Below are 24270 nucleotides of genomic sequence, written 5' to 3'. Positions count from 1 at the left end.
ACGCATTTCGCGTGATCAAGCTTTAGAATTAATTATCTAGTGCTATCAAAATTTTCTTACAATAAAAATATGTATATTTATTTATTTTAGATAAATTAAGTATATAAATAATATATTATTATATAATTAAATTATTTTTAATTAAAAATAAAATAATATTTAATTTTATAATAATATATTATTTATGTGTACAAATTTAGATCTGAAAGTTTTTATTCTATATTTTCCACGTCAGAAAAACTGTACGATGTTACTTGCCATAGGCTCCAAGCATAAAAAATTATAAAAAGTAAAACTCACACGTGGAGGTAATCCAAATATCCAATGATAAAACGGGAGAGTCGTGTTGGAAATTATGGTCCTAACTAAATTCGGGTATGCAGTTTAAAACCTGACCAACATTATTAAAGATAAGGCAATCATGATGTCATCAACTAACCAAAATCGCTAACGTGGCAGCAAAATGCACGTGCCTGTCAGCTGTGACCGTCACCCAACTCCCTGAGCCTCCTCCCGCAGATTTATGTTCCCAGCTCACAAACAAAATAAACAAACAAGAAAAAAATAAAACGTCAACTATGTCCCACCTACAATTTGCTAAAAAAACAAAATTTTAATTAAAGTTTTAAAAAAATAAATTCTCACCTATCAGTATCATTGTAGTGAATTCCACTAAATAAATTTTTTCTTTTTTTTTAATTCTATTTTATTCTCTTTTTATTTTCTTTTTCTTTTTCAAAATTTTGAAGAAATAAACTAATCTTTTACAAATATTATAGGTGTTAATGAAAATTTAAAGAGGATTTTTAGAAATTAAAAAAAATCATGAGTTTTTTTTGAAATTTTAATACATTTTAAAATGATTTAAAGTTTTGATATTTTGTTTTCTCTATATATACACATGTATGTTTATATATTAATTAATTAATTAATTAAATATAAGTGATAGTTTTATAATTTCAATAAAAAGAGAAAACAATCATTTCTAAAAAAAAAAAAATGAAGTCACTAACTTAGGTAAATAACACGTGGAAGGTAGTTTTTTAAAACTTAAGTGAGACTTGTTATTTTATCAAAAATTGGGTGGGAAATAGTCAGTTAGTCAAAATATAATTGGATAAGTGAGAATTGTCGTTATATTTAACATTAGGTGGGAAATAGGCAATTGGTCTAAATATAATTGGATGGGCGGCACAATCGGCGCATCGCATAACATGACATTATAGATTCAAGTGAGAGAATTTTGGATTGGATTATTGAGCTGGCGATTCAATCAGAGATAAGTCGCTTTTTCTTCGGACTTCTCATTCTCCTGATTTACTGGATTCAGAGGTTGTTTATGCTGGTAATTTTATTTATCCTTTTACATCTGATTTTGATGATACGATATGATTTTGATAATTAATTTTGGTGTTTTTGATTAGGCTATCGATAATTCAGAATTAAGAAGAGCCGATTCTTTGGTGAGTCTGGAGTGCTTACTCAACATAGTGAGGGCCGTCGGGATGGGATCATGCTTGTCAGCGGATGGATCAAGCGCTGTCTCTTACACCGCGGCCCCGTCTTCGCCGTCTTCTTCGTCTTCTCGGAAGAAAAACAACTCAAGGAAGATTAAGAGGAGCTCGTCGTTGGAGATGTGGTTGCATAGAATTCCCGGTAGAATTTTCTTGAATGGCTCCACGGATAATGCCTCTTTGTTTACCAGGCAAGGCAAGAAAGGGATCAACCAGGATGCTATGATTTTTTGGGAGGTTAATATTATTCTTTTTCTTTTTCATTTTATCCTTTTTAGATAAAATTATTAAATTCTTTATCCATCATTTTCAATGAATTGTATCTATACATGTGTAATCGTCCCAATAAGATTGTTAAACTGGCATTGAATTTTTGTACAAATTCATTTTGTTTCCACTTCCATTAAGGGACCGTTTGGTTTGGGAACAACTGTCTATCATGACTCTGTTGGTGAATAATTCTTGTTTGTGTTCCTTCTTGCTCATTTGCTTTTGCTGTGTGTGAAAATTTATGCTGACAACTTTCTATGATCCTTTTTTGCCTAAAAATTTTAATTGAATTCATATTTTGTCCTTACAAATCCTTTGATAGGGATGAGTGAGAATGTTTTTCATCAATCCACAATGATACTTAGATATTTAATCCTACTACCCATATATGTTAAAACGGTTGTTCGTGGATCATTATCAACATTTTCTTGTTTTTACTTTTTAGCTGACATGAAAGTTTCATTTATAATTATCTAGAACTCAACTTTCACAACCCAATGGCAGGACCTCTTCCTGATCCAGCTGATTCCATAATTAACTGGGGCAAATGCTGTGAATAAAGTTTGTTTAGTTTAAAACTGAGAATCTATCTAACTAGTGAAATAGATAATATTTTTTTTCCTTCATTATTTACCATTCTGTTAATCAGTTTGAATGTGATTGTAACTGTTTTAAACATTTTATCACTAAAACTCCATTACTATATCTAAGGTGGGTGGTTTTTGTTTTTCCAGAATTTCGGCGCAATGGAAGACACAATCTTTTGTGGTGTTTTTGATGGACATGGTCCCTATGGGCATATGGTTTCAAAGACAGTGAGGGATTCTCTTCCATTAAAATTGAGTGCCCAGTGGCAATTAAATAATGGTAGCATGAACATGATGAACAATAACAGCAGCAGTGCTGTAGGAAGTATAAAATCAGGAGACTCATTCTTGTCAGTGAAGGAACCTAGGACATTGATAGATAATAAGCATAATCAAAGTCAGACTGATATTTTTATTACACTGAAAGAAGCATTTTTGAAGGCTTTTAAAGTTATGGACAAGGAACTTAAGCATGGTCCACACCTTGATTGTTACTGCAGTGGGACAACAGCAGTAACATTAGTAATGCAGGTATTTAACTATATATTCAAACAATTTTTCGTCGCAATTACTGATGTCACTTAATCCTTTGTTTAACTTCTAATCTTTAATCATAGGGTCACCATCTTGTTATTGGAAATGTCGGGGACTCTAGAGCTGTGCTGAGTACGCGAGATAAGGATAACTCTCGCATTGCGGTACAGTTGACTGTGGACCAGAAACCAAATCTTCCAAGTATTTATCTCTGTCTTGGGTCCTTGCATGATTGTAAACTTTTCATCCCTCTGACGTCTTAATTATTTATTTTTTTGCATAAAACATAGTGTTTGATAGTTCTACACTATCAGGATCCTTCCAGATTGAATTAGTAATTTGATTGATTAAGGTTCTATTAGTTTCCTCAATATCTTGGAAAGGAAATCTATTTGATAAAATTTTTTGTGAAAAGTTGATAAATGTAATTTTGAACTACTGTTCATGTGATCTTGCTTCTACATTTACTGTAATGTATAATTTATTGAATATGATATGAGAATGTATAGTTGTGGACATGCATGTGTACTATGAATAATAAACTTTTTAAAGTAAATTGATTATTACATTATTCTCTGAAGTTGAATGACATATATATTTTAATTGATAAATTTATCTTTTCTCTCTTTTTCTTTTTCATATAGAGGAAGCTGAAAGAATAATGTTGTGTAAAGGACGAGTTTTTGCTCTCCCGAATGAACCTGAGGTTACTCGAATTTGGCAGCCTAACGTTGACTCTCCTGGTCTTGCCATGGCCCGATCTTTTGGAGATTTCTGCCTTAAAGATTATGGTCTGATTTCTATCCCTGAGATCTCATATCTTCACCTCACTGAGAAGGATGAATTTATAGTATTGGCTACAGATGGGGTATGATATCAACTAGAAATCCTGAAATGTATACATTCACCATATACTTTTTCATTATTTTAAGACCTACTTTTTTTTTTTTTTTAAAATATGGCTACATGCTAGCACTTAATTGTTGGCTAAATGGAATTAATTTCAAAGAAGTGCAATACTAATTGAGGAGAATGTAGATGTAAGAGACCTATTTTTTCATTTATTTTCTTTTTTCTTAGTTGGATAGAAAATTTCACAGAACTTTATAAAGTTATTTAGAGAAAATGAGTAGAAAAAGGACTCTTTTTTTTGTTTTTAAGTTTTAAGACTGACATTATGTTCAGTATTTACAAATTTTAGGTTCTCTTTGTTGTCACATGGTTCTTTGACATTAATTTCTTCCTAATCTTACTCTTACTTTGTGGTGCGGGTGCCTTCATCACATTGTTTACTGTTTTCCTTTTTATATGTCTGTTGATTTTCAAATACTCTGATTCAAGATATAAGCTCAATACATATGTTAAAAAAATATTAAACACGTACAAATCTTGAGTATATTCCATATTAGTAGAAGATATAAATTTGAATTGTTTATTTTCTTCTCTAAATTGGCAGGTCTGGGATGTTCTTTCAAACAAACAAGTAGTAGACATAGTAGCATCAGCTCCACGGTCTAGTGCAGCTCGAGCTTTGGTTGAATCAGCTGTTCAAGCTTGGCGATACAAGCACCCGACCTCGAAAGTCGATGACTGTGCTGTAGTTTGCCTATTCTTTAATCCAAGCTCAGACAGTTGCTCTACCTCTTTCTTCCATTCTGAGGATAAGATGTTAATCTCATAAGAACCGTTTAACGTTGGTTGTAAAGTAGTTTGATTGGACCATTGTAGAACCTCTAGGATGCACCTGAAAATTTGTGATGAAGTTGGGGTGATAGTTGGTCGGGATATTGAGTAGGGGTATGTCACTTTTTTTGGTATATGTTGAATGCACTTGTGGCGCTTATGGTCCTTGCTGATTGAATGACAGGTTTGGAGATACCAGGAGGCATTAGTTAGAGGTTGCTTTCTATTCAGTCCAGATTTCAGTATTATATATCAGATTTATCGTTTTTGTTCATATGGAAAGTGGGAATTCGAGATATTATGGGAATTCCTGTAGGTCTTTTTATGTAGATAGGGCATGAGGGTGGGGCTATCAATTTGTGTTTCCTCGGCTGGTGGATTTGGTGTTTTTTTCGTGAATCCACAAGAGGTAAGTGGTTTTGTTAACAATTTTCTGCACTTTGTTAATGGATGTTTATGTCCTTATAATTTGTGAGAGATCCTGTAGGATTGTCAAATGATGTAAATTGAGGGCCTGCTGGGAACATGTTCAATTTGATTCTATTCATCAATTCATTCATTATTTGTGTTATACTTTTGGCTCTTTCTTCCAAAGGCATATTACTGAGGATGATATCTCTATACACTAGGGAGACTGATCAGAGCTATTAAAGAGAATTTTATCGGTGTCACTTTTGAATAGCCATCAACTGTGTCGTTTTGGGAGTAGGTATTGTTCATTTGCGCTTATAGGAGGTAAAAAACACAACTAGAGGTGTCAATTACATCAAGTTGACCTGTAGCCTAGCTTGAAGTCCGGTAAGAAAGAGCTTGTTCTATTGCTCTAGTGGGTTAGGGTCTACTCATAGACTGTCCGGATCAGACTATGGGTTTAGACAATAGACGTATGCGTTGGTGTGGCATGACTTGTTACTGTTGACAATTAAAAAAATAATTTAAAAAATTTTTTAATTAAAAAATATTTTATCCTATGTATATAGGATCAGGCATGGGTGTTAATACTTTCATCAGATTGGGTGCGCCCGTGTAGGTCTTAAACTGCTGGGGTACACTGATAGCCAAATCTACTGCCGCCTCTAAACACAAAATTGAACTCATCTTTGAAGATTTATTATATGATAAAAGATTTTATTAATTTTTTATTATTAATAATGGTATCAATAATTTTTTATTATTAATAATAATTTGATAAATAATATAAAAAATAATTTGATTTTGATTTTATTATAATTATATTTTTATTTATTAAACTTTTAGAACAAAGTAAATATTATTTCTAATTAATATAACAAATTTTATAAAAAATATTTAAAAATAATTATTTTAAGATATTTAAATAAAATAATATTTTTTTATTTTTTTATGACTTCCAATTAAACACAAATATTATTTAGACTAACAAATCTTTTATCAAATTTTATCATAATAATAATTTATATCTTACAAATTCGATTTTTTTTAGTTTAGTTTAAAAGAACTTTTAGGCCAAAGGAATATTCCCAACCTAAGTTTTAGTTGCGTTTTCAAAGTTATACCCATAAAGTTTGAAAAACCAAAACTTTCATTAATCCGTTTAAAATATCAGTTAAAGTTAAGAGAAAAGTCGTTATTTAATAAAAAAATTTAAAAAAATTAAAGTTTTATTATGTTCGTCCCCTTTAGTTTAAAAATCTTATAGTTTCTCCCAACCTGAAGTTTGAAAAATCAATATTTCCCCCTTAGTGTTTGCAAATTGTTGTTAGAGACGACCGTTTCCAGCCGCGTTGACTCTCCCTCTCGGCTTAAATCTCCTTGCAGATCACATCTTAACTATCGACGAAACTTATTTCCTCTAAACAAATTGTCTTCGTCAAAGGAAATAGATTTTGTCGGTGGTTGAGATGTTATCGACATGGAGAGTAGCCAAGAGGGGGAGCCAACGCAGTCGAAGATAGCGAAGTTTACGTTCTCCGATGACAGTTTACAAACCTTAAAAGAAAATTGTTAATTTTTTAAACTTTAGGTGAAAGAGAATTATAAGATTTTCAAACTAAGAAAGGTAAAGGTTATAAAACTTTATTTTTTTAAATTTTTATTAAATAACCATTTTACTTTTAACTCTAACTGAGATTTTAAATGAATGAATCAAACTTTTGACTTTTCAAATCTTACAGATATAATTTTAAGAACACACTTCAACTTTGATGGAAAATAATATTTCTTTACCTTCTCCAACTTGCTATTCCTCTGACTTGTTTTTTGTGTTTTCAAGAAACAATGTTTACAGTTCGCTGTAACTGAGCAAAGAGCAAGGAGAGAAAAGGCTACTTTTTACAGCCTTCTGATCCCATTTCTTCCTTGTATATATATATTTTTTGATGAACAGAGAAAAATTGTCCGTTCTTCCTTGTATATTTGTTATAAGAAAAGAAGAAAAAATATAAAATGATGAGAACATTGGAACGCGGCCACAGCGTTCAAATATATAAATCTTAAAAAGTGGTTGAGTTTCCTGCTATACAGACACAAACCAGCAAGGTTTCTGATAATGAAAGTGACAGTGGAGGAAATGTTGACGATAATGAAACCCTAAGCCAAAGGCCATCAGCATGAACCAGAGAAAGAACAGTAAACAGAGGATTGACACTTACTCGCGGTAGAGGTACCCTTTCACGCTTGGAATCTTTCGCTTTCACTGCTCCCGAAGCTTCTCCTCCAGAAAGGCAACCGCAATTTCCCTCCTCAGGTTTCTTTTTCATAATATAACTGCAATTCTTCTCTTCTTCTTCTTTTTTTTTTTAATAGATTTTAATTTGTAGTTTTATTATTTGATTCAGAAATGGAACTGATGAAGGAAAAATTTGCTAGGCTGCTATTAGGTGAAGACATGTCAGGTGGTGGAAAGGGTGTTTCCTTAGCTTTGGCTTTGTCAAATGCCTTTACAAACCTTGCGGGTACTTAGTTTCCCTTTTGGCTTGAATTGAAAATCAAGAAATTTTCATTCATGTTTTAATGTAATGATACAATGCAGCATCGATTTTTGGGGCGCCACAGAAGTTAAAGCCTATGGCTCCGGGGAGAAGAGCAAGGTGGAAAAAAGAAATAAGTTGGCTTTTATCTGTATCAGATTACATTGTTGAATTTGTTCCTTCATAACAGAAATCCAAGGATGGAATAAACATGGAGATGATAAAAATTTATCCCTTTTCATGCTGCATGTAACCTATCCTATAGAATTACTTTAATATCTGATCCTGATTCAATAGATAATGGTGACAAGGCAAAGAAACGATCTGCCGATGGACATCTCTGCCCTGCACAAGCTTGATGCCATGCTTATTGTGAGTATCTAAGAAGAACAATATTATGTGTACACACTTTTAAATACAAAAATAGGTAAACAGATAATTGAGTGTTACTCTATCTTTAATTGTGTATTGATATGAGAATGTGCAGCAGAGATTAAATTTGTGTTGTATGTAAATGCTGATTAGATCAACATGAACAGGACTGCCTAGATAGCTTTGGGGACAAAAACGAATTCCGGTATCCATCTGGAGAAGAAAAGGAGTCAGAGAGAGGGAAGACGCCAAGAAATGATGACAAATGGTGGATTCCAATTGTTAAGGTTCCTCCAAATGGACTATCAGATGCGGCGCAAACATTGTTGCTAGCTCAGAAGGAGTCTGTGAATCAGGTTCTCAGGGCAGCCATGGCCATAAATGCTCTAGTTCTATCAGAAATGGAGATCCCTAAAAGCTACAGTGAATAACTCCCCAAGGTATAAAAACAGTTTTGAAGATTCTCTGTTTCATGTTTTGTATATTTGAGATTGATCTTGTATACTGGCAGAATGGAAAATCAAGCCTTGGGGATTCAATTTACAAGAGCATAACAGTAGAATTTTTCGACATGTGGCAGTTCCTCTCGACCATGGACATGGACATGTCATAGAACACTCGTGCTTAATCTGAAGAACAGAATTGAAGCCTCAATTGTGATTTGGAAGAGGAAAATGCACCATAACAAGAACGGAAAGTCTTTCTGGAAGTCAGCTGTGAGGTTGGAGAAAAGAGAACTCTTCGAGGAGAGAGCAGAAACTATTTTACTCTTGCTCAAACATCAATTCCCCGACATGAGTAAAATCCAATATAACACGGCAAGAGCTAAGAACAACACCAAAACTAATCATGTTTCAAAGAATTAAACAACTCTATTTAAGCTGAAAAAATGTATATTTTTGACAGGATGTCGGACAGGCAATTTTGGCGACCTATTCAAGAGTAATAGAAAGTTTAGCCTACACAGTTATTTCTAGGATTGAAGATGTACTTCATGCAGATTCCCACACTCAAAATTCATCATTAGCAGAATCCAGCAATGGAATCTCCGATAAACAACCCAGGTGAAGAGTGGGGAAAAACTTGTTCATTAACATCAAACTCAAGGACCCTCTCAGATTTTATGGGTTGGGAGGAGAAGGAGAAAATAGCAGAGGCAGAGACAGGGGCATACTTAAGTAAGACAATCTCAATGAGGGATATGATAACGAACTGATGATGTCCAAATCTCTTCCCAACAATAGAAAATGTGTAGAACACAGGAGACTTGGAAGAAGGAAAGAATATGATATAAAGAATATGTAGGCTGACCGACACCAAATGGTAGGTTAGGGAACTTATAGCTGATTGTAAATATTAACACCCTTTCCACGTTTCACTTGACTCTTCTTCCTACATTCAGGACAGGATAGACTTTGACTATGTGCAACAACCAAAATTTTGGAACGTTTAATTCTATGCCTTTCTTGTAAATTGTGTCTACTTAAGAAAACCCACTAATTCAACTAAGAATATGATCTATAGTTAGTTCATAGCAATCAGAAATTGCTAGAAGAAAAATACTTCCCTCTGCTTCATTTTTACAGCAACTGGTAACTAAACTCACGGCCATCAAATAATGAAAGTACATGAATCAAGTCATATCTTCCTTTTTTGCCCCCTCTTTGGCAAGTATGTCAGAAAGTAACATGCAGCTATCAGTTATCAATGCAAACATAAATACCATCTTTCAATTTTTTTCAACCTGACATATTGAGTTTGGGGAAAGTTCAGGATGCACAACCAAAATTAATATAATTTTTAAACTGTGTCTCCTTTGAGAGGATTTGCAAGCCAAAGGGAAAAGCAAGCCAAAAATCCTTACAGACTAAATCTCAGTCTAGCCCATTCTGGTAACAGCAGCATGTATAGCATCTGCAAGATGAGGAACTGTCTTTGAACTAAGACCTGCCATGCTAATCCTCCTGCAAACAAGAAATTGAAGTCTTTTAGCTAAGCAGTATTAGTTAAAAAAAAAAGAAAAAACTGTAATGTAGTGTTCACATTTCATACATTGATGAATGGAACCCCATTCAGCTCTTAAAAGATAAATATATCAACACCTTGAAGCGTTCGAAAATGTAAACAAAATAAATGAGGTTCAGGAAAATGTATGGTGTAAATGAATAAAAAATGGGAGATAGATCAGAAAATAGAAAGGAAAATTGTGAAATTGATAACAGAGAGGTTATATAGAAATCTGGTACTTAGGCGTTAAATGGAGGTTCAGCTTGTAATTGCTCCTTCTCAGCTTCTATGAGGCAGCGGTGAAATTGATTTCAAAATTCAAACATACAGTTCTTGGGTGGCAGTCAATGAATTCTCTAAGTGATAAAACAATATATTTAAGAAGATATTGTGTACAATCAAATTCTGGAAAGGAGGACAAATGAGCGCTACAAATGAACCATGCAAAACAAAACTTTGTGAATCCAAATTCCTGTCCAGGAAATAACTTTGCACCTCACAGAAAGAAAGAAATTCAATCCTGCCTACGGTCCTTCCATATAGTTTTGTTTCAAAACACAAGCATTTTCAGAGATAATCATTAGGGAAAGATCTTGTTACCCATCAGATGTCATGTAAATGTGATACTCCTTGGTCATGAAGGCAACTTGTTCACTGTTCAGCCCTGTGAAGGTAAACATTCCTATTTGCTTGATAATGTGACTCCAGTCACCTGGAGTGCCTGTCAAATAGGAAATTGAAATGTCCTTAGACAAGATTTTGAAGGCCAAAACTAGGACTAAGCTGTAAAAAATTAGAGACAAGGGGATCAGTAGAAAACCTCGAGCAGATAAAGCAACAAAGAGCTGCTCGCGCATGCTTATAATCCGATCAGCCATTGCTTTTAATTCAACAGTCCACTCATCATACATCTTGCTGCGAAAAAGGACAATTGCAAGGGTAAAAATTAAAGATGTAGCTCAAAATGAGTCAACTTCATGTGAAATTAAAAATGTATTACTCCTAAACTCAAAATAGAAAGCTCCTACATGTAAACTTATAACACGCATCAATGTTCTTACAAACACATAGAAAATTAACTTTTGGACATAAGCTGTCAAATAATTCAGTAACTAAATAATTTGTCAGCAGTCTGGTATTCACTGATATACGATATAGTTAAAGATCTCTTTAATTTAATTATTCTCCTTTTACTGTTCTTCAACTCATTACATCAAGAAAAATCCTTCTATTTGTTCATTTTATATCTTGACAATTATCAAATTCATAAATTTCTATCAAGTACTTCAGTTTCTAAATTTAAGTTGGCTTAGTCAAACTGCCAAAAGTAATCACCTGTCCTTAAGAATTGTAGCCACAATAGATGCACCATGAATAGGGGGGTTAGAATACATGGGCCTAATCACAAGTTTCAACTGGCTCTCAACCTTCCTCGCCACGTCTGCTGTCTTGCAGACCTGTAGAACAAAAATTTTGATAATTTTCACTCAGGGAAAGATGCTCCACAACAACAGTCAGTTTGAATGAAACTATGCAATAAACACATCAACTTGTTTTTCTTCGATTGGCCACTCCTGATCAGCAGCCCCCAAGCCAGATCCTGCAATATTAATAACCACCTCCTTCTTTGATACCAGCATCACTCTCCCCCACAGGTTGTATGATGGCCCATATAATTAAAGAAAAATTAAAAAGAACACTATGCCTTAAAATGAAGTCAGTTCAAGGAAAAGTTTCTGCTTCAATACAAGTTGCGGGCAGAAAATTCCAAACCAGATGTAGTGGCATTTAGGAAACCTGAAGGAAGGTCATCATAACTTCAAAAAGAGAATAATGGATGTGTATTATTGTTCTTGTGGGAGTTAGGCACTGGGATTCAATTGAATGTTCAATATTTCCTAGTTAATGGTAAAAGAAGTATATTCTATAAGTTTACAAGTTTAGCTTCATACAATGCTTAGGGCGCCCACACGTTCTCCATAGAGTCCCATGTTTTTTGCATAACTTTGAGCTACAAGGCATTCACCACCATCTGCAACAAACATGCGGACAGATTGTGCATCTGCATCTAGACTACCACTTGCAAAACCCTGGATTAGCAAAACTCATATGTTGGTCATGCATTGTAAATTGTTACTTAAGTATGTAAGGTTGATCAAATCAATTATAGATCCTATATTCACAATCCAAAAATGTTTCCGATCTGGCCTCAAGTTATTTACCATATGACAAAAAAAGCTACTACCTGATAAGCACTGTCAAAGAAAGGTAACAGCCCTTTTGATCTCATCAGCTGCCTAATCTGCTCCCACTGCTCAAGTGTTGGGTCAACACCAGTTGGATTATGAGCACATGCATGAAGAAGCACTATAGCTCCCGATGGTGCAGCACCAAGATCCTCCAGCAAGCCTGTTAAGCAAAATATAATTAAAACAACAGAATCACTTTTGGCACAATCACAGATGAGACATGACAACTCCGAAAACCATGACATAAGAACATGACTATACATGCTTTATATTTTTAATTTATATTACCAAACATGTTGAGTAAATATATGAATGTTTTTCAGCTTGTAGAAGAGCAATGCAAAGAATCAAAATTAAAGCACCTGAACAGCTCAAACTAATTTTGTACAGGACTCTCAAAGCGTTAAAAAAATCTAGGTAAATGAAGGTGCAATCTATGGGATAGCGCCATAAGTATCCAACAACCATAATTTTTGAATTAGAGGTGTCCCATCAATCATTTAACAAGCATGTATGCACATTCAACATTAAATATATTGTTACTTTCAAAGTACTCAAATAGATGAAGACATAGCTGCCAAGAAATGATTAGGACCTTTTTTTATCAGAATGCAAAGTTGAAAATATGCTTTAAAAATGTAAATTTCTACCACAAATGAAGATTTTGCAAAATATTTTTTAACTAACATGACATTATAAGTGTAACAGCACTACAGAATTGAGGCAACAATAGGTAAAACAGATGTGATGTTGACACTTGGCTCAAACCTTGGAAGTTTAGCCCACGTGTAGCAGGATCATAGTAGCGGTAAGTCTTCACAGACAATCCTGCTAAAGTAAAAACTTTTGGATGATTTCCCCATGTTGGCTGTGGAATGTATATAGCAAGCTGGAAAACAAGGTAGCCAGGTAAGCAAGTCAGCAACAGATATGCAACAGATGATAATTACTAAGTAAAAGAAAAAGTAAAACTGTAGGATCGTTACTTGGTGATAATGCCTTGCCAAAAATTCAGCACCAACCCTTAAAGAACCAGTACCAGACAAGCACTGAACAGTGGCCACTCTATTCTCCTGAATTGCAGGGCTGTGTAATATACGTGAAAAATCAGAGTAAGATTTTGGAAGATGTGAAATATACTAAATAGCTCAGCATGAACGACATGCACCATATAAAACACAATTCATAATACAGGCATCATGTCCATACATTGATTTTGTGTACTCTCAAATAACTGTATCTAAATATGACAAAACATAACATCCCAACGCCTACTCATATATATTGTCCTAAAAACTAAACTATGAAGTCAACTATGTTTTGATTACCTGTCAGCACCAAAAATGAGCTTTGCGCTCAATTTATTAAAATCTGCAAGTCCAACAATGGGAAGATATTCTTTGACCCGTGACCTGAAAGACACGTTAACGAAACAACAATGATCACACAGATCATGATAAATTACAAATAGTAACAACAATGAACATTCAGCTGCTCACTGGTCATTCACTAAGAGCTGTTCTGCTTGTCTCACCACATTTAAAACTAGAGGTTTCCCTTCCTGTTATACAATAGACAAGTCAATACAAAATATATCAAGTGTTCATAGCAATATGATGCATGGTCAATAAGAAATTACAAAATTATTCCAGTTTGCTAGCATCATAATCATAATAAATTAGCAAAAAAATAAAAAATTACCTCTGTTCGGTAAGCACCTACACCTAAATTCAATTTATCTGGGCTGGGATCCTTGTTATAGGCAACAGTAACCTATTTATTCAAACATAAACCACAAAAATAAGTAGACAGAAAGCTCAACAAGAACTAATTTCCACGAAAAAATAAGTTTGATCATGGCCTTCTTGTCTTCTGCAGGCCAAGTAAATGACAGCAATAAAAATGAAAACTCATTTAATATACTTGAATCATCAAAATAATACTATAAGGCCATCAAAACCAGAAATCAGTCCGCAAGTACAAAAGTTGATATAGCCTATAAAATCGTCGATACTTCTCAAACCAAACATGTTAAATTTGATTAGAATAGTAGTAGTATACTATGGATCATACTCAAAAATATACACGCGCTCTGATCACGATGACATGAACGAAAAGAACAATCAGTAAATAAAATGATCACAGAACCAATGACGGAGAGCGAGAGGAAAACATACTCCAAGAATAGGATCTTCAGGAGCTTGAACAAGACTTCCAAAGACTGAACCACAATCCATGAATATTGAAGACGATGAACTTTGCTTTAGTCGCAAGGGTATAGCGTTGTAAGTCTGGTTTGTTGTCCGATTTATAACGTGGTTTTGGTGGTAATGGTATGAATTACAGTAGGCGGCTACCACGTTACAGTGGGCGCGTTCCAGAATTTCGCGACTTTTAATAAGGAAATTTTTTTAAATTGGGCCCACATAACTGCTGACGCGGCGATTTGTAAGTGCTCTTGGTAAGTTATTACCTTTTCACAATTTTTTCAGATGCTCTTTCCTTATCGTTACGGGCCTTTGGTCGGAGTATCAACTACCGAGAGATTAGCCAGATAATTTATTTTTTATTGGCCAAAAGACTTATTCCCACCCAAGGTATAGTGAAGTCCAATTCCCACCCACCAACTTTCAAAAACCCAAACACTCACCCATAATTTGGAAAACTAACCGCTATCCTCCAAAATTAAGATAAAACTAAGGGTAAAATCGTTATTTAATAATAACATTTAACATTTATATCATTTTACCTCTTTAATTTAAAAAACTAATAATTTTACCCAAAATTAAGTTTTGAAAGGTGATATTTTACCCCCTACCTAGGGTTTCCAATTTTGCCAAGGAATTTTCGACCAACGATAGCCGATCTCTCTCCCTCTCAATGTCGTCTCTCCCTATGATGTTCAATATTGGACCGACAATGTCTAGATTTGATGAAATCCAGACAAAATCTAAACAAAAAGTCGAAACTTTTTGTGTAAATCTTCGTCGTTTAGATGAAATCTGTTTCATTTGGACGATAACGACGGTCCAAAAGAGATCGATCTCTTTATCTGGACCGTCATTGTTGTCCAAGTGAAGAGTTTCGACTCTTCTTAAACACTGGAGAGAGTGACGACACCGGGAGGGAGAGAGATCGGTTATCATTGGCTGGAAATTCGTCGGTGAAATTGAAAACTCTAGGTAAAAGTGAAAATGTCACTATTCAAAACTTAAATTTGAGCGAAATTGTTAGTTTTTCAAATTAAAGGGATAAAATGATATAAATGTTAAATATTATTATTGAATGATGATTTTATCCTTAATCTTATATTAATTTTAGAGGGTAAGTGTTATTTTCCAAACCATGGATGGGTGCTCGGTTCTTGAAAGTTGGTGGGTGGGAATTGGAAATTGGAAATCATTTGTCAATAAAATTATGTATATTCACTTTTAATATATAATTCGTATACATAATTAATTTGTTATTATATGATTTAGTAATTTTGAATTAAAAATAAAATAATAATCAATCACATAATAATATATCATTTATATACATAAATTATATAATAAAAATAAATATATATAACATTTCTCATCATCTATGGGGTGCGTTTAATTCGCCGAATGAGGGACATAATTTCAGCACTCTGCAATGTTTTTCTTTGGAAACTCTTTCGCCCAAGCTTCGGAGAACCCAGCTGCAACAAAACAAAATAATAATCCATACACCAAAATCAACCTCCTAAACCAAGAAACAGACTTCATAGGGTATTGAAATTCATTAAAACTCACCTGGAAATGGAAAGTAGGATTTGGACCCTTTGACAGTATTGAATTTGAAACGCCATCTCGAACAGGCAACACTAAACAAAGCAATCATATCAGTGATGGGTTTAAGATCTCATCAATTAATTAAGCTAAGTTAGTTTGTTTCTGGGTGTCCATCTTTACCTACGGGTGTGTCAGAATCACAGCTCTCCATTGCAGTTTTTGATGGTGGAATCTTAACTGGGGATAACTTGTCACTGTATGTGTACATGAAAAGTGGCACTTCCTCTATGTCAAATCCTTGCTTGAATGTTACTTTTGCTGCACTGGTAAACGTGAGGTCTCTACAATGGATAAAATTTTCTTAAACTTGGAAAATTAAAGCAACAAATTGTCTGTTTGTTAATTCTTTGAAGGTCGGATTTCAACCTGGAGTCTTCATTTGATTTTGCAACATCTGTGATTGCTGATAAATACCGCCGGTGATAGCTTGGCAAAGCTGCAGTCCATTTTACTTTGTTTAGAGCAAGCTTGTGAGCGTATAGTTCGTATGAAAGAAGTCTCTGTATAATACAATTCCATGTAAGAAGAAAACCTGTAACTATGTATATATTAGTTATCAGCAAGATTGAATATATATACCCACTTGTTTAAGAGCACTGATTCGAAGCTCTGCCTCAGCAAAATCATGGGTATCAGAAATGCGGTGTTCAAGCTTAGAAGAGACGCTCCCCAGATGGTCAACAACAGTCACCAGAGCCCTGCATATGTACTCTTTTGTGTTTTCCAAAACACTGCAAATTTACAAACCACAACACAATTTCACACATTAACAATAAACATGCAATAGGCCAGAAAATTCTTGTTTCAGCGGTGAAGTAGAAGCTCACTCTTTTTTCTCCTTGACCTTCAAGAATGTTGTTTCACAGTAATCAGCAGCATAATGAAGCTGAGACCGCAAATCTTTGAGTTCCTACAACCACCAAGAATTTTAACATTTAACACATATGAACTGAAAAGCGAAATAGATATACGATTAAACAGACTGACCTTGAGTGACTTCTCAAAGCGAAAATCTTCCTCAGAGTGAGCTTCTTGATTTTCAAAAGCAGATAATTCAAAGAGATGCATTTTGAAATTAAGTTGAAGATAAAAGACACAGATGAAATGGAATGTGAAGACGCTACAGAGAGAGATATAGGCAACTGGGAGGCTCGTGACACTTCCACTATAGGTAGAGAGAACAGGATTATTATACAACCAAAAGCAATCAAAGATTCTGTGTCTTCCACGTAAAAGATGACAAAAAAAATTGAATTCCCGTGATAGTTTGTATCTCCTCTTTTCTGCGTAAAGTGCTTTATCCCTGCCAACACTCTCTACTGTCATACACCTTGCCCACGTGAATAAAAACTATCACGAAAAAGTTCTCTTATAACTTGTGAAAAAATACTTTCACGCCCACAATGCAATTTCTGACGCATAAAAATTTGCATCGATATAATTAGATGATTGACGTTCTCATCCTTTTGACGAACAAAAGTTAAAAACAGTCAAGCACAATGGTTGCTGTCCATCTTCTCGGAAAGGGCCATTTGCAGAGCAATTGCATGTAATCAAAAGCCTAAAACTCATTTCCCAGAGAACCCTTTTTAAATTATGCCCTTTTTATGTGAATTTCAGGAAAAGCTTGCAACAGTTAGAAAAAATCTGCTTCCCTTCCTATAAGGAGGCTTTTGGTTTGGGTAATATTTGATTACTAAAATATAAAGATTACTTAGAAGATAGATTACTTAGAAGATAGATTACTTAGAAGATTACTGGGTATAAATGATTACTATGTTTGATAAAATTTGATAAATATAAATAATTATTGTGTTTGGTTAAAGGTAATAAAAGATTACTAATAAATTATTTTACTTAAATACTCTTGAATATAATTATTTTTAAATATTTTTTATATTATTTGTCGTATTAATTAAAAATAAATTTATTTTTACCTCAAAAAATTAATAAATAATAATATAATTATAATAAACTCAATATTACCTCAGTAATCTTTAAATACCTAAAGTAAAGGTGGTAATCAGATTACCACTTATATTACCTGTCACGTCAATATTGGTAATAAAAAATTACTGTAATCTTTCATTACTGACAAACCAAACAAGAAAATAAAAGATAGATTACCAAAGAAAGCTTAAAATCCCTCAACCAAACACACCCTAAATCTTTTCAGTGAAAAAGAGGTAAACAGTAAAGCATGGATTTTCTCTCTTTCTTTTTGGTAGGGTGAGAAAAGCGATACGGGTCTTCACCTGGCAGAAAAAAGATAATGGTGCCACATATAATTCGGCAACATAGTAGCAGTGCAGAAAACGGTCTTCAAAGCCACAGGGATTCTACCTGAGTGATTAAATAAAGACATAGCATGATGTAATACATGTGAATACCAGAACTGTTTAAAACATGACAAGAAACAAGCTATTTTTAAAAGGCTTTTTATTTGGACGTTCTATAATCTTTAGGAGCATCTAACATCCTGGCATGTGCATGCGGAACACCCGAGAATAATTTCATACCCCTAATATCTTGAGGAGAGCATTCAGCTGAAATTGTAAGGTAATGTACAAACTCTCACACCAACTTACAATATAAAATGTACAAAATTGTGAACATGCCAATTCTCACCCTAATGCTAAATGAATCACCGACCTCAAGAGTTGTCATGAACCTTCAAACTAAGCGTGGAAAAAAGGCCTCAATGAATGGCACCTAACACTAACATGTGCAGCAGAAGAGAGCTTCATAGATTTTGACAGAGAGCCGGCTCAAGGTTTTCATGTGCAAAAGGATTCCAACTAGTTTGTTTGTCTAATTCAACATCTCTTAGGCCCTTAAGAAGATATCCATTTACTTCATATATGAAAATCAATAACACATCCACCGAGTTTCTCTGCAGCCTCAATTTTTAATAGAATCGTCTGATGATTTGAAAACATGGATGCTGAAAGTATATTTGTGAGATTTTTGTATGCATTTCGAGTTGACTTTTCTGTACTGCCAGAGGTGCTATAATTAGATAAACGTGACTTTGCCTTTACTTCTTTTGGAGTAGTTGACCTTGTTGCTTCTTTTTTAGGGTCATATGGCTGCACACCTACAAATGAAGTAGTAAAATCTATTAGTTAGTAATACAGCAAACAAACTCATATGCAGATGAAACAATCACTTACCCCAAAGATGATTTGATACGTGATATGAAATGCACCTTTATTTTGAATGCTTATACAAGAACCAGTTAAGTACTTATGTATCAATGAGATCACACACAATCATTTGGAGTGCGAAGGCTGTTAATTCGGATATTCATAGGAACAATGAAGCAATGGATCTTAATGATACCTTTGGAGCTGCTATCCAAACTTTGCCTGGTTATATGTAAGTTAGCACGTGTAATGCATAGCCACATTCTTTCTGCTTCATAATCATGTTCAGATACAATTGGAATATGCCAGCTGCCATTCTCTGATTCCTGATGATATATATCAATCGACAATGAGGTATATTCATACGTCTGTCTTATAATTTTCAAATAACTTTTAGGTTAGACACATTCAAACTCATTGATATTATTGTTTCTATTTCAAACACAGAAAAAATGCCGGAGAAAAAATGGACTTACCTGGATCACAACAGAATAAGGAGGAGGCATGTAAAACTCTGGACCGGCTTCAGAAAAACTAAATCGAACCTTGCATTAGGAAAAGAAAGATGCCTAGTAAGGACAATGCTGTAAATAAAAGAAAAAATATTAAATTTAAAAGACAAAATTTGACATTAAAGACTCTATTCAACCGCTTTACTCACTTGATGCCTTTCTTTCCATTTGGGGAAGAAATCATTTCCTAGAAGCTGAAATGTATGATCTCTCATCTCATCATTGGTCACAATTAAGCATTTAAACTTTATAGCTGCATACAACCAGTACCTGAAGTATATGTTATTACACATGGCAGTATGTGTTATTACCAACAGTGCTTTAAATGCACAAACATCCTAAAAGACAATTAGCTTACCAATTATATAACAGTTGAGTTGAATGTTCAAAAAATAAATATTAGGGTGCATTCCCAGATGTATATATCTTACCAATCATCATTGGATCCAGTAGGAGTCGCATAGAGTGCATCAGCATTTTTCCACTTCTCAATCAATGCTCTATTTACTGGTTGATCCATCTTGGGCCCGGTAAGACGCTTGTTATGCAAAACAATAAGTGGCCATTTCTTTGAAGGAATCATCTGGCGTATCCCATTTACAATGGCATTGACCTAAAAGAATTCCACCAAAAAAAGAAGAAACTACTATAGAAACTCCTGGAGTATAGAAGAAATTGAGAAGCTTTTTCAGATCCACATTTTTAAGCCATTATATTGCTTACCCTTGATGGTTTGAATTTCCCCTGGCTGAAAAGACCAACATTTGCAGCATCTACCACTGCTTCAAAAGGTCCATAGTAGTCAAGCCATCTCTGCAAGTAAAAAGATTTTTTACTTCATAAATTAATGTCCACAAATAAGATTTGCTTCAACTAAAAAGACAAATAGACTTCATACTTGAAATTTTTGGAAGCTTGAATTTCTCTCTCTCTTAATAGCAATAGATGCAACTGATTCAGAAAAACTCTCTGTTTCAATAGGATCAAGGTCAATCATGGCCAACTTTTCCCCACAGCACTCACATACTGCATCAGCTCTAATAGTGGTATGTGATACATTCCACTTGCCTTTACCTAACCAGCCCTGCCCATGCCAGCCCCCACCTTTACTATGCATTGTTTCCTGCAATGATCTCCTGTCCCATTTTGTTTTCCCTAGTCTAGCTGCTCTTTTGTTGTTAAACCATTGCACAATTATATCTGCAGTAGATTGTGAGACTTTTCTTACACTTGTCCTTAATTTATGCAACAAATAATATACCTTGTCACCTTTACCGGTTGCTACAGATACGCTTAAGAGTGCCTCCAATTCAGGCTCTTCTGGATAGACACCATGCTCCAACATGTGCTTTTCAACAGCAAATGCTTTATCGACATTTCCGTTACTGCAGAAAACTGTAAGCGCTGGACCATAAGACCGCAGTCTGGGATTTATCCCTAGTGATTTCATTTTCTTCACCACATCAAATGCCATGTCACCATTACCCATAGACATGGCCATTCTTCCCACCGCTGTCAAGCTAGCTTCATTAAGTGGGACCTTATCCAAACACATCTTTTCGTATATCTCAAATCCTCTCTGGAGTGCATACTTCTTGGCATCTTCGCTTAAGCGAATTTCATGATCATCTTGGTTACCACTGCTCTTACCTTTATCAGGAGATTGATCATCATCTGAAAATTGAGAATTTGCATTCATATACCCATTAGACTTCTGGCTTAAGCTATCTTTTTCCCTCAAAATATTATTAATCATTTTACTGCTACTACTAGCATTAACTAATTGCTCGTAGTTTGGACCAGAAATTTTTGATTCTGCAACCCCATAATTTACATTGTCCTGGTCACTTAATTCACATAATTCTGTAGGATTCACAGTTAAAACTTCATTAGACATGCCTAAAGTATCCAAGGTTCGATTCCGACTCCCACTTTTAGCAGGTTTTACAATACCAACAGCAGCAGAGGAGCAAAGATACAAAATTACATTATAATGGTACTGCCCCAACTTGATCCCTTCATTGAGAGCTTTATCATACAATTGAATTGCACCCATTACGTCCCCTCTCTTTGAGCACATATCCAACTTAAGTCTCCACGGAACTTCTGATAAATCATTTTTGGTACTTTCCTTGGGCATATTTTTCCCTCTAATCTTAGAGTGACCTCTCTTATTGCTACTCTTATTCAATACTTTTTCATCCGCTACCTCATCGTCCAAAGTTTTTGAAGATTTAATTCCCAAATTCTCATCATTAGACTTGAAATAAGAATTCCCCGAATCCACATCTCTTCTTTTTCTAAAAATGGGATTTCTTCTAGTATTTTTATCAATAATAAACCTCTTTCCAGAGTTTTCCTCCACAGCGGAACCAACTAGGTCTTTTCCTAATTTTTTATTGGCCCTATCATCTCTAGTTCTAAAAGAAGAGGAGGGAAGAGCACTATCTTTTCTAGTTCTTTGGTGTGTTGTAGAAAACTTTGCATGTACACTACTAACATGATTTTGAACCATAAAAAGTGGGTGTTTGGGAGGTGAGAAAGTGACGTAGTGAGAAAAAGAGTGGGAATTAAAGAGATAGAGAGAAGAAGGGCACTTACAAAGAGTACGTGGAGAGGGATGTTGGTGATACTGTAGAGTTTTGAAGGTGAAGGGGGCCATGTGTGGCCGTTGGAAGAGCTCTGTGTCATACCGATAGGGCTGTAATATTACAGCCTTTTATATTTCTGAAGGACACAACTGCCCTTGGAATTTTGGCCAGTGTTTCTCTTTCCGCTATTAAGGGAAAAACTATTTCTTCCCTCCCTGAGCTTTGTCAAAAGCCCCACAGTGCTTGGGAAAATTTCCTAAATTTAAGAGTTCTTACTCTTAGCTTGATTTGAAGATTGAAGGTTTTTTTTTTTTTTTTTTTTTTTGTGCCAAATAACTATTTCCCATGCAAGCCTTGATCTAAATTTAATTTTTTATTCGTTAACTATCAAAATTTAAATATTCATTAATTTATTAAATTTTATAATTACTATAAAGGATAAAATTGTTATTTATTAAAATATTTAAAAAACTAAAAAATTATTACATTTTTTCACTAAGTTTAAAAACATATAATTTTTTCCCGGCCCAAAATTTAAAAAATCAACATTTTTCTCTAAGGTATTTGTTTTGCTTCTTCAGTGACAACTTCGTCGATCGACAGCATCGTTGCTTGGCAGCACGATGAAACGTTGTCCTTAGAGAGCTCAATGAAGCATTCGTCGCTTGGAAGAGCAACAAAGTGTCGTTGCTTGGGGGTACAACAAAGATTCATCTTCAAATGGAGACGTCGATCCCGAGCATCTCCTGACCTTCGTCTGGCTTCTCCCAATCTTTGTTTGGCATTTCTAGATCTTCATCATCGTCGCGCTTTAGTTTGTCTAGAATCATCAGTTGTTGGCCGAAGAAAAGAATGGGTGGAAAGCTCAATTGTCGGCCGATAGAGTTGTCACTAGAGAAAGGAACAAAAACCTAAAGGGAAAATATTTATTTTTCAAACTTCGAATGAGAAAAAATTTATTAGATTTTTAAATTTTGGAAGAGAAAATATGATAAAATTTTAAATATTTAAATAAAAGATAATTTTACTCTTTAAACTAATAATAAAATTTAATAAAATAGTAGATATTTAAATTTTTTATAGTTAATGAGTAGAAAATTGAGTTTATATTAAACCTTGCGTGGGTAATAGTCATTTGGCCCTTTTTTATGATAAATAAAAATCACAATAAAAAATATAAAATTCAAATTGTAACCCAATAGACATTCAAAATCAAAGATTTTAAATTAATTGTAATTGAAAAACCATTAAACAAAGAAGAAATTGAAATATTTATCATTAAGATTCTGTCACTTAATATACCTATATGACAACAATAATTTATCATTAATAAAAAACCTAAGTTACTCTATATCACAAGTATTGTGACCTGAAGTCCCACATCACTCTCGTTCTGTCTATTGAGCTTGTATATAAGCAAGGGTCAGAAGCCCTTAACTCAATAGATGCGTTTTAGAAACAAAACCGTACGAACCTGAAGCCCAAAACAGACAATATCTGTTGGACTGTTTATAACACGTTATCAGCACAATAATGATGGGGGGTATGTTATGACTTGAAGTCTCACATCGCTCCCGTTCTGTCTACTGAGCTTGTATATAAGCACGGGCCAGAAACCCTTAACTCAATGACGCGTTTTAGGAACAAAATCGTACGGGCCTAAAGCCCAAAGTAGACAATATCTGTTCGGCTGTTTATAACAACAAGAACTTATTATTATTCAAAAGTAGTTGATAATTTTTTCAAAGGTCAAATAACTAATACCGCTCGAACTTTTATGAAATAACAATTTTTCACCTTTTTAATTTGGAAGTACATTTACCCACCTATTATTTTCGTTAATGAAAATCATCATGTAAACAAGTAATGAGGTTATTTTGCCCACAAATACTGACAACATTCATCTAACTAATTTCAATCAATCTAAAAGGGTGTTCGGTGAAACGTTTGGAAAGATTATTATAATAATTTATTTTTTATTATTTATATTATTTTATTTAATTTATAAATAATAAAAAATTTTAATAATTTTTTATTATTAA

At 34.1% G+C, this 24270-nt stretch overlaps 4 protein-coding genes and 1 long non-coding RNA gene across 12 annotated transcripts; 2 read left to right on the top strand and 3 right to left on the bottom strand.

Moving 5' to 3' along the window:
- The first annotated feature begins 1169 nt into the window (after window positions 1-1169).
- On the top strand, window positions 1170-5159 carry LOC123195033 (probable protein phosphatase 2C 33). Of its 3 annotated transcripts, none has more exons than XM_044608593.1 (6): window positions 1170-1345; window positions 1425-1751; window positions 2519-2902; window positions 2989-3106; window positions 3550-3773; window positions 4362-5159. In XM_044608593.1, the coding sequence occupies exons 1-6, from the start codon at window positions 1340-1342 to the stop codon at window positions 4584-4586; spliced, it is 1284 nt and encodes a 427-aa protein (XP_044464528.1). In that variant the 5' UTR covers window positions 1170-1339; the 3' UTR covers window positions 4587-5159. The 3 variants fall into 3 exon arrangements, with proteins under 3 accessions (XP_044464528.1, XP_044464531.1, XP_044464530.1); XM_044608596.1 differs by having other exon boundaries at window positions 3550-3696; window positions 4362-4566; XM_044608595.1 differs by having other exon boundaries at window positions 1173-1332.
- Window positions 5160-6769: 1610 nt separating this feature from the next.
- Window positions 6770-9427, top strand: LOC123195034. Of its 3 annotated transcripts, XR_006497375.1 has the most exons (4): window positions 6770-7313; window positions 7405-7521; window positions 7599-7908; window positions 8076-9427. It is a non-coding gene; the product is annotated as an uncharacterized LOC123195034 (long non-coding RNA). The 3 variants fall into 3 exon arrangements; XR_006497374.1 differs by having other exon boundaries at window positions 6771-7313; window positions 7436-7908; XR_006497373.1 differs by having other exon boundaries at window positions 6771-7313; window positions 7405-7908.
- Window positions 9428-9533: 106 nt separating this feature from the next.
- Window positions 9534-14538, bottom strand: LOC123195032 (aspartate aminotransferase, cytoplasmic). Of its 2 annotated transcripts, XM_044608592.1 has the most exons (12): window positions 14342-14537; window positions 13866-13937; window positions 13664-13725; window positions 13493-13576; window positions 13151-13250; window positions 12933-13053; window positions 12161-12324; window positions 11868-12005; window positions 11251-11372; window positions 10736-10830; window positions 10516-10636; window positions 9534-9872 (listed from the first exon to the last, which is right to left on the bottom strand). In XM_044608592.1, the coding sequence occupies exons 1-12, from the start codon at window positions 14399-14401 to the stop codon at window positions 9788-9790; spliced, it is 1224 nt and encodes a 407-aa protein (XP_044464527.1). In that variant the 5' UTR covers window positions 14402-14537; the 3' UTR covers window positions 9534-9787. The 2 variants fall into 2 exon arrangements, with proteins under 2 accessions (XP_044464527.1, XP_044464526.1); XM_044608591.1 differs by having other exon boundaries at window positions 10516-10830; window positions 14342-14538.
- A 1127-nt stretch (window positions 14539-15665) lies between these two features.
- LOC123195129 (probable protein ABIL5) lies at window positions 15666-17262 on the bottom strand. 2 transcript variants are annotated; one of them, XM_044608743.1, is made up of 7 exons: window positions 16967-17262; window positions 16807-16889; window positions 16563-16710; window positions 16346-16479; window positions 16100-16242; window positions 15941-16011; window positions 15666-15846 (listed from the first exon to the last, which is right to left on the bottom strand). In XM_044608743.1, exons 1-7 carry the CDS (start codon window positions 17045-17047, stop codon window positions 15748-15750), a joined length of 759 nt encoding a protein of 252 aa, XP_044464678.1. In that variant the 5' UTR covers window positions 17048-17262; the 3' UTR covers window positions 15666-15747. The 2 variants fall into 2 exon arrangements, with proteins under 2 accessions (XP_044464678.1, XP_044464677.1); XM_044608742.1 differs by having other exon boundaries at window positions 16100-16260; window positions 16967-17222.
- A 1038-nt stretch (window positions 17263-18300) lies between these two features.
- Window positions 18301-22445, bottom strand: LOC123193847 (proteinaceous RNase P 1, chloroplastic/mitochondrial-like). Of its 2 annotated transcripts, XM_044606915.1 has the most exons (7): window positions 20536-22433; window positions 20361-20450; window positions 20069-20250; window positions 19787-19907; window positions 19602-19670; window positions 19322-19451; window positions 18301-19076 (listed from the first exon to the last, which is right to left on the bottom strand). In XM_044606915.1, exons 1-7 carry the CDS (start codon window positions 22297-22299, stop codon window positions 18835-18837), a joined length of 2598 nt encoding a protein of 865 aa, XP_044462850.1. In that variant the 5' UTR covers window positions 22300-22433; the 3' UTR covers window positions 18301-18834. The 2 variants fall into 2 exon arrangements, 1 of the variants encoding a protein (XP_044462850.1); XR_006497153.1 differs by lacking the exon at window positions 18301-19076 and having other exon boundaries at window positions 19437-19451; window positions 19602-19709; window positions 20536-22445.
- Window positions 22446-24270: the final 1825 nt, after the last annotated feature.

Source organism: Mangifera indica, chromosome 13 (genome assembly GCF_011075055.1).
Source record: "Mangifera indica cultivar Alphonso chromosome 13, CATAS_Mindica_2.1, whole genome shotgun sequence".
NCBI classification, from domain to species: domain Eukaryota; kingdom Viridiplantae; phylum Streptophyta; class Magnoliopsida; order Sapindales; family Anacardiaceae; genus Mangifera; species Mangifera indica.
Note: the sequence above shows the minus strand (reverse complement) of the source record. Positions and strands in the feature narration are given on the sequence as shown.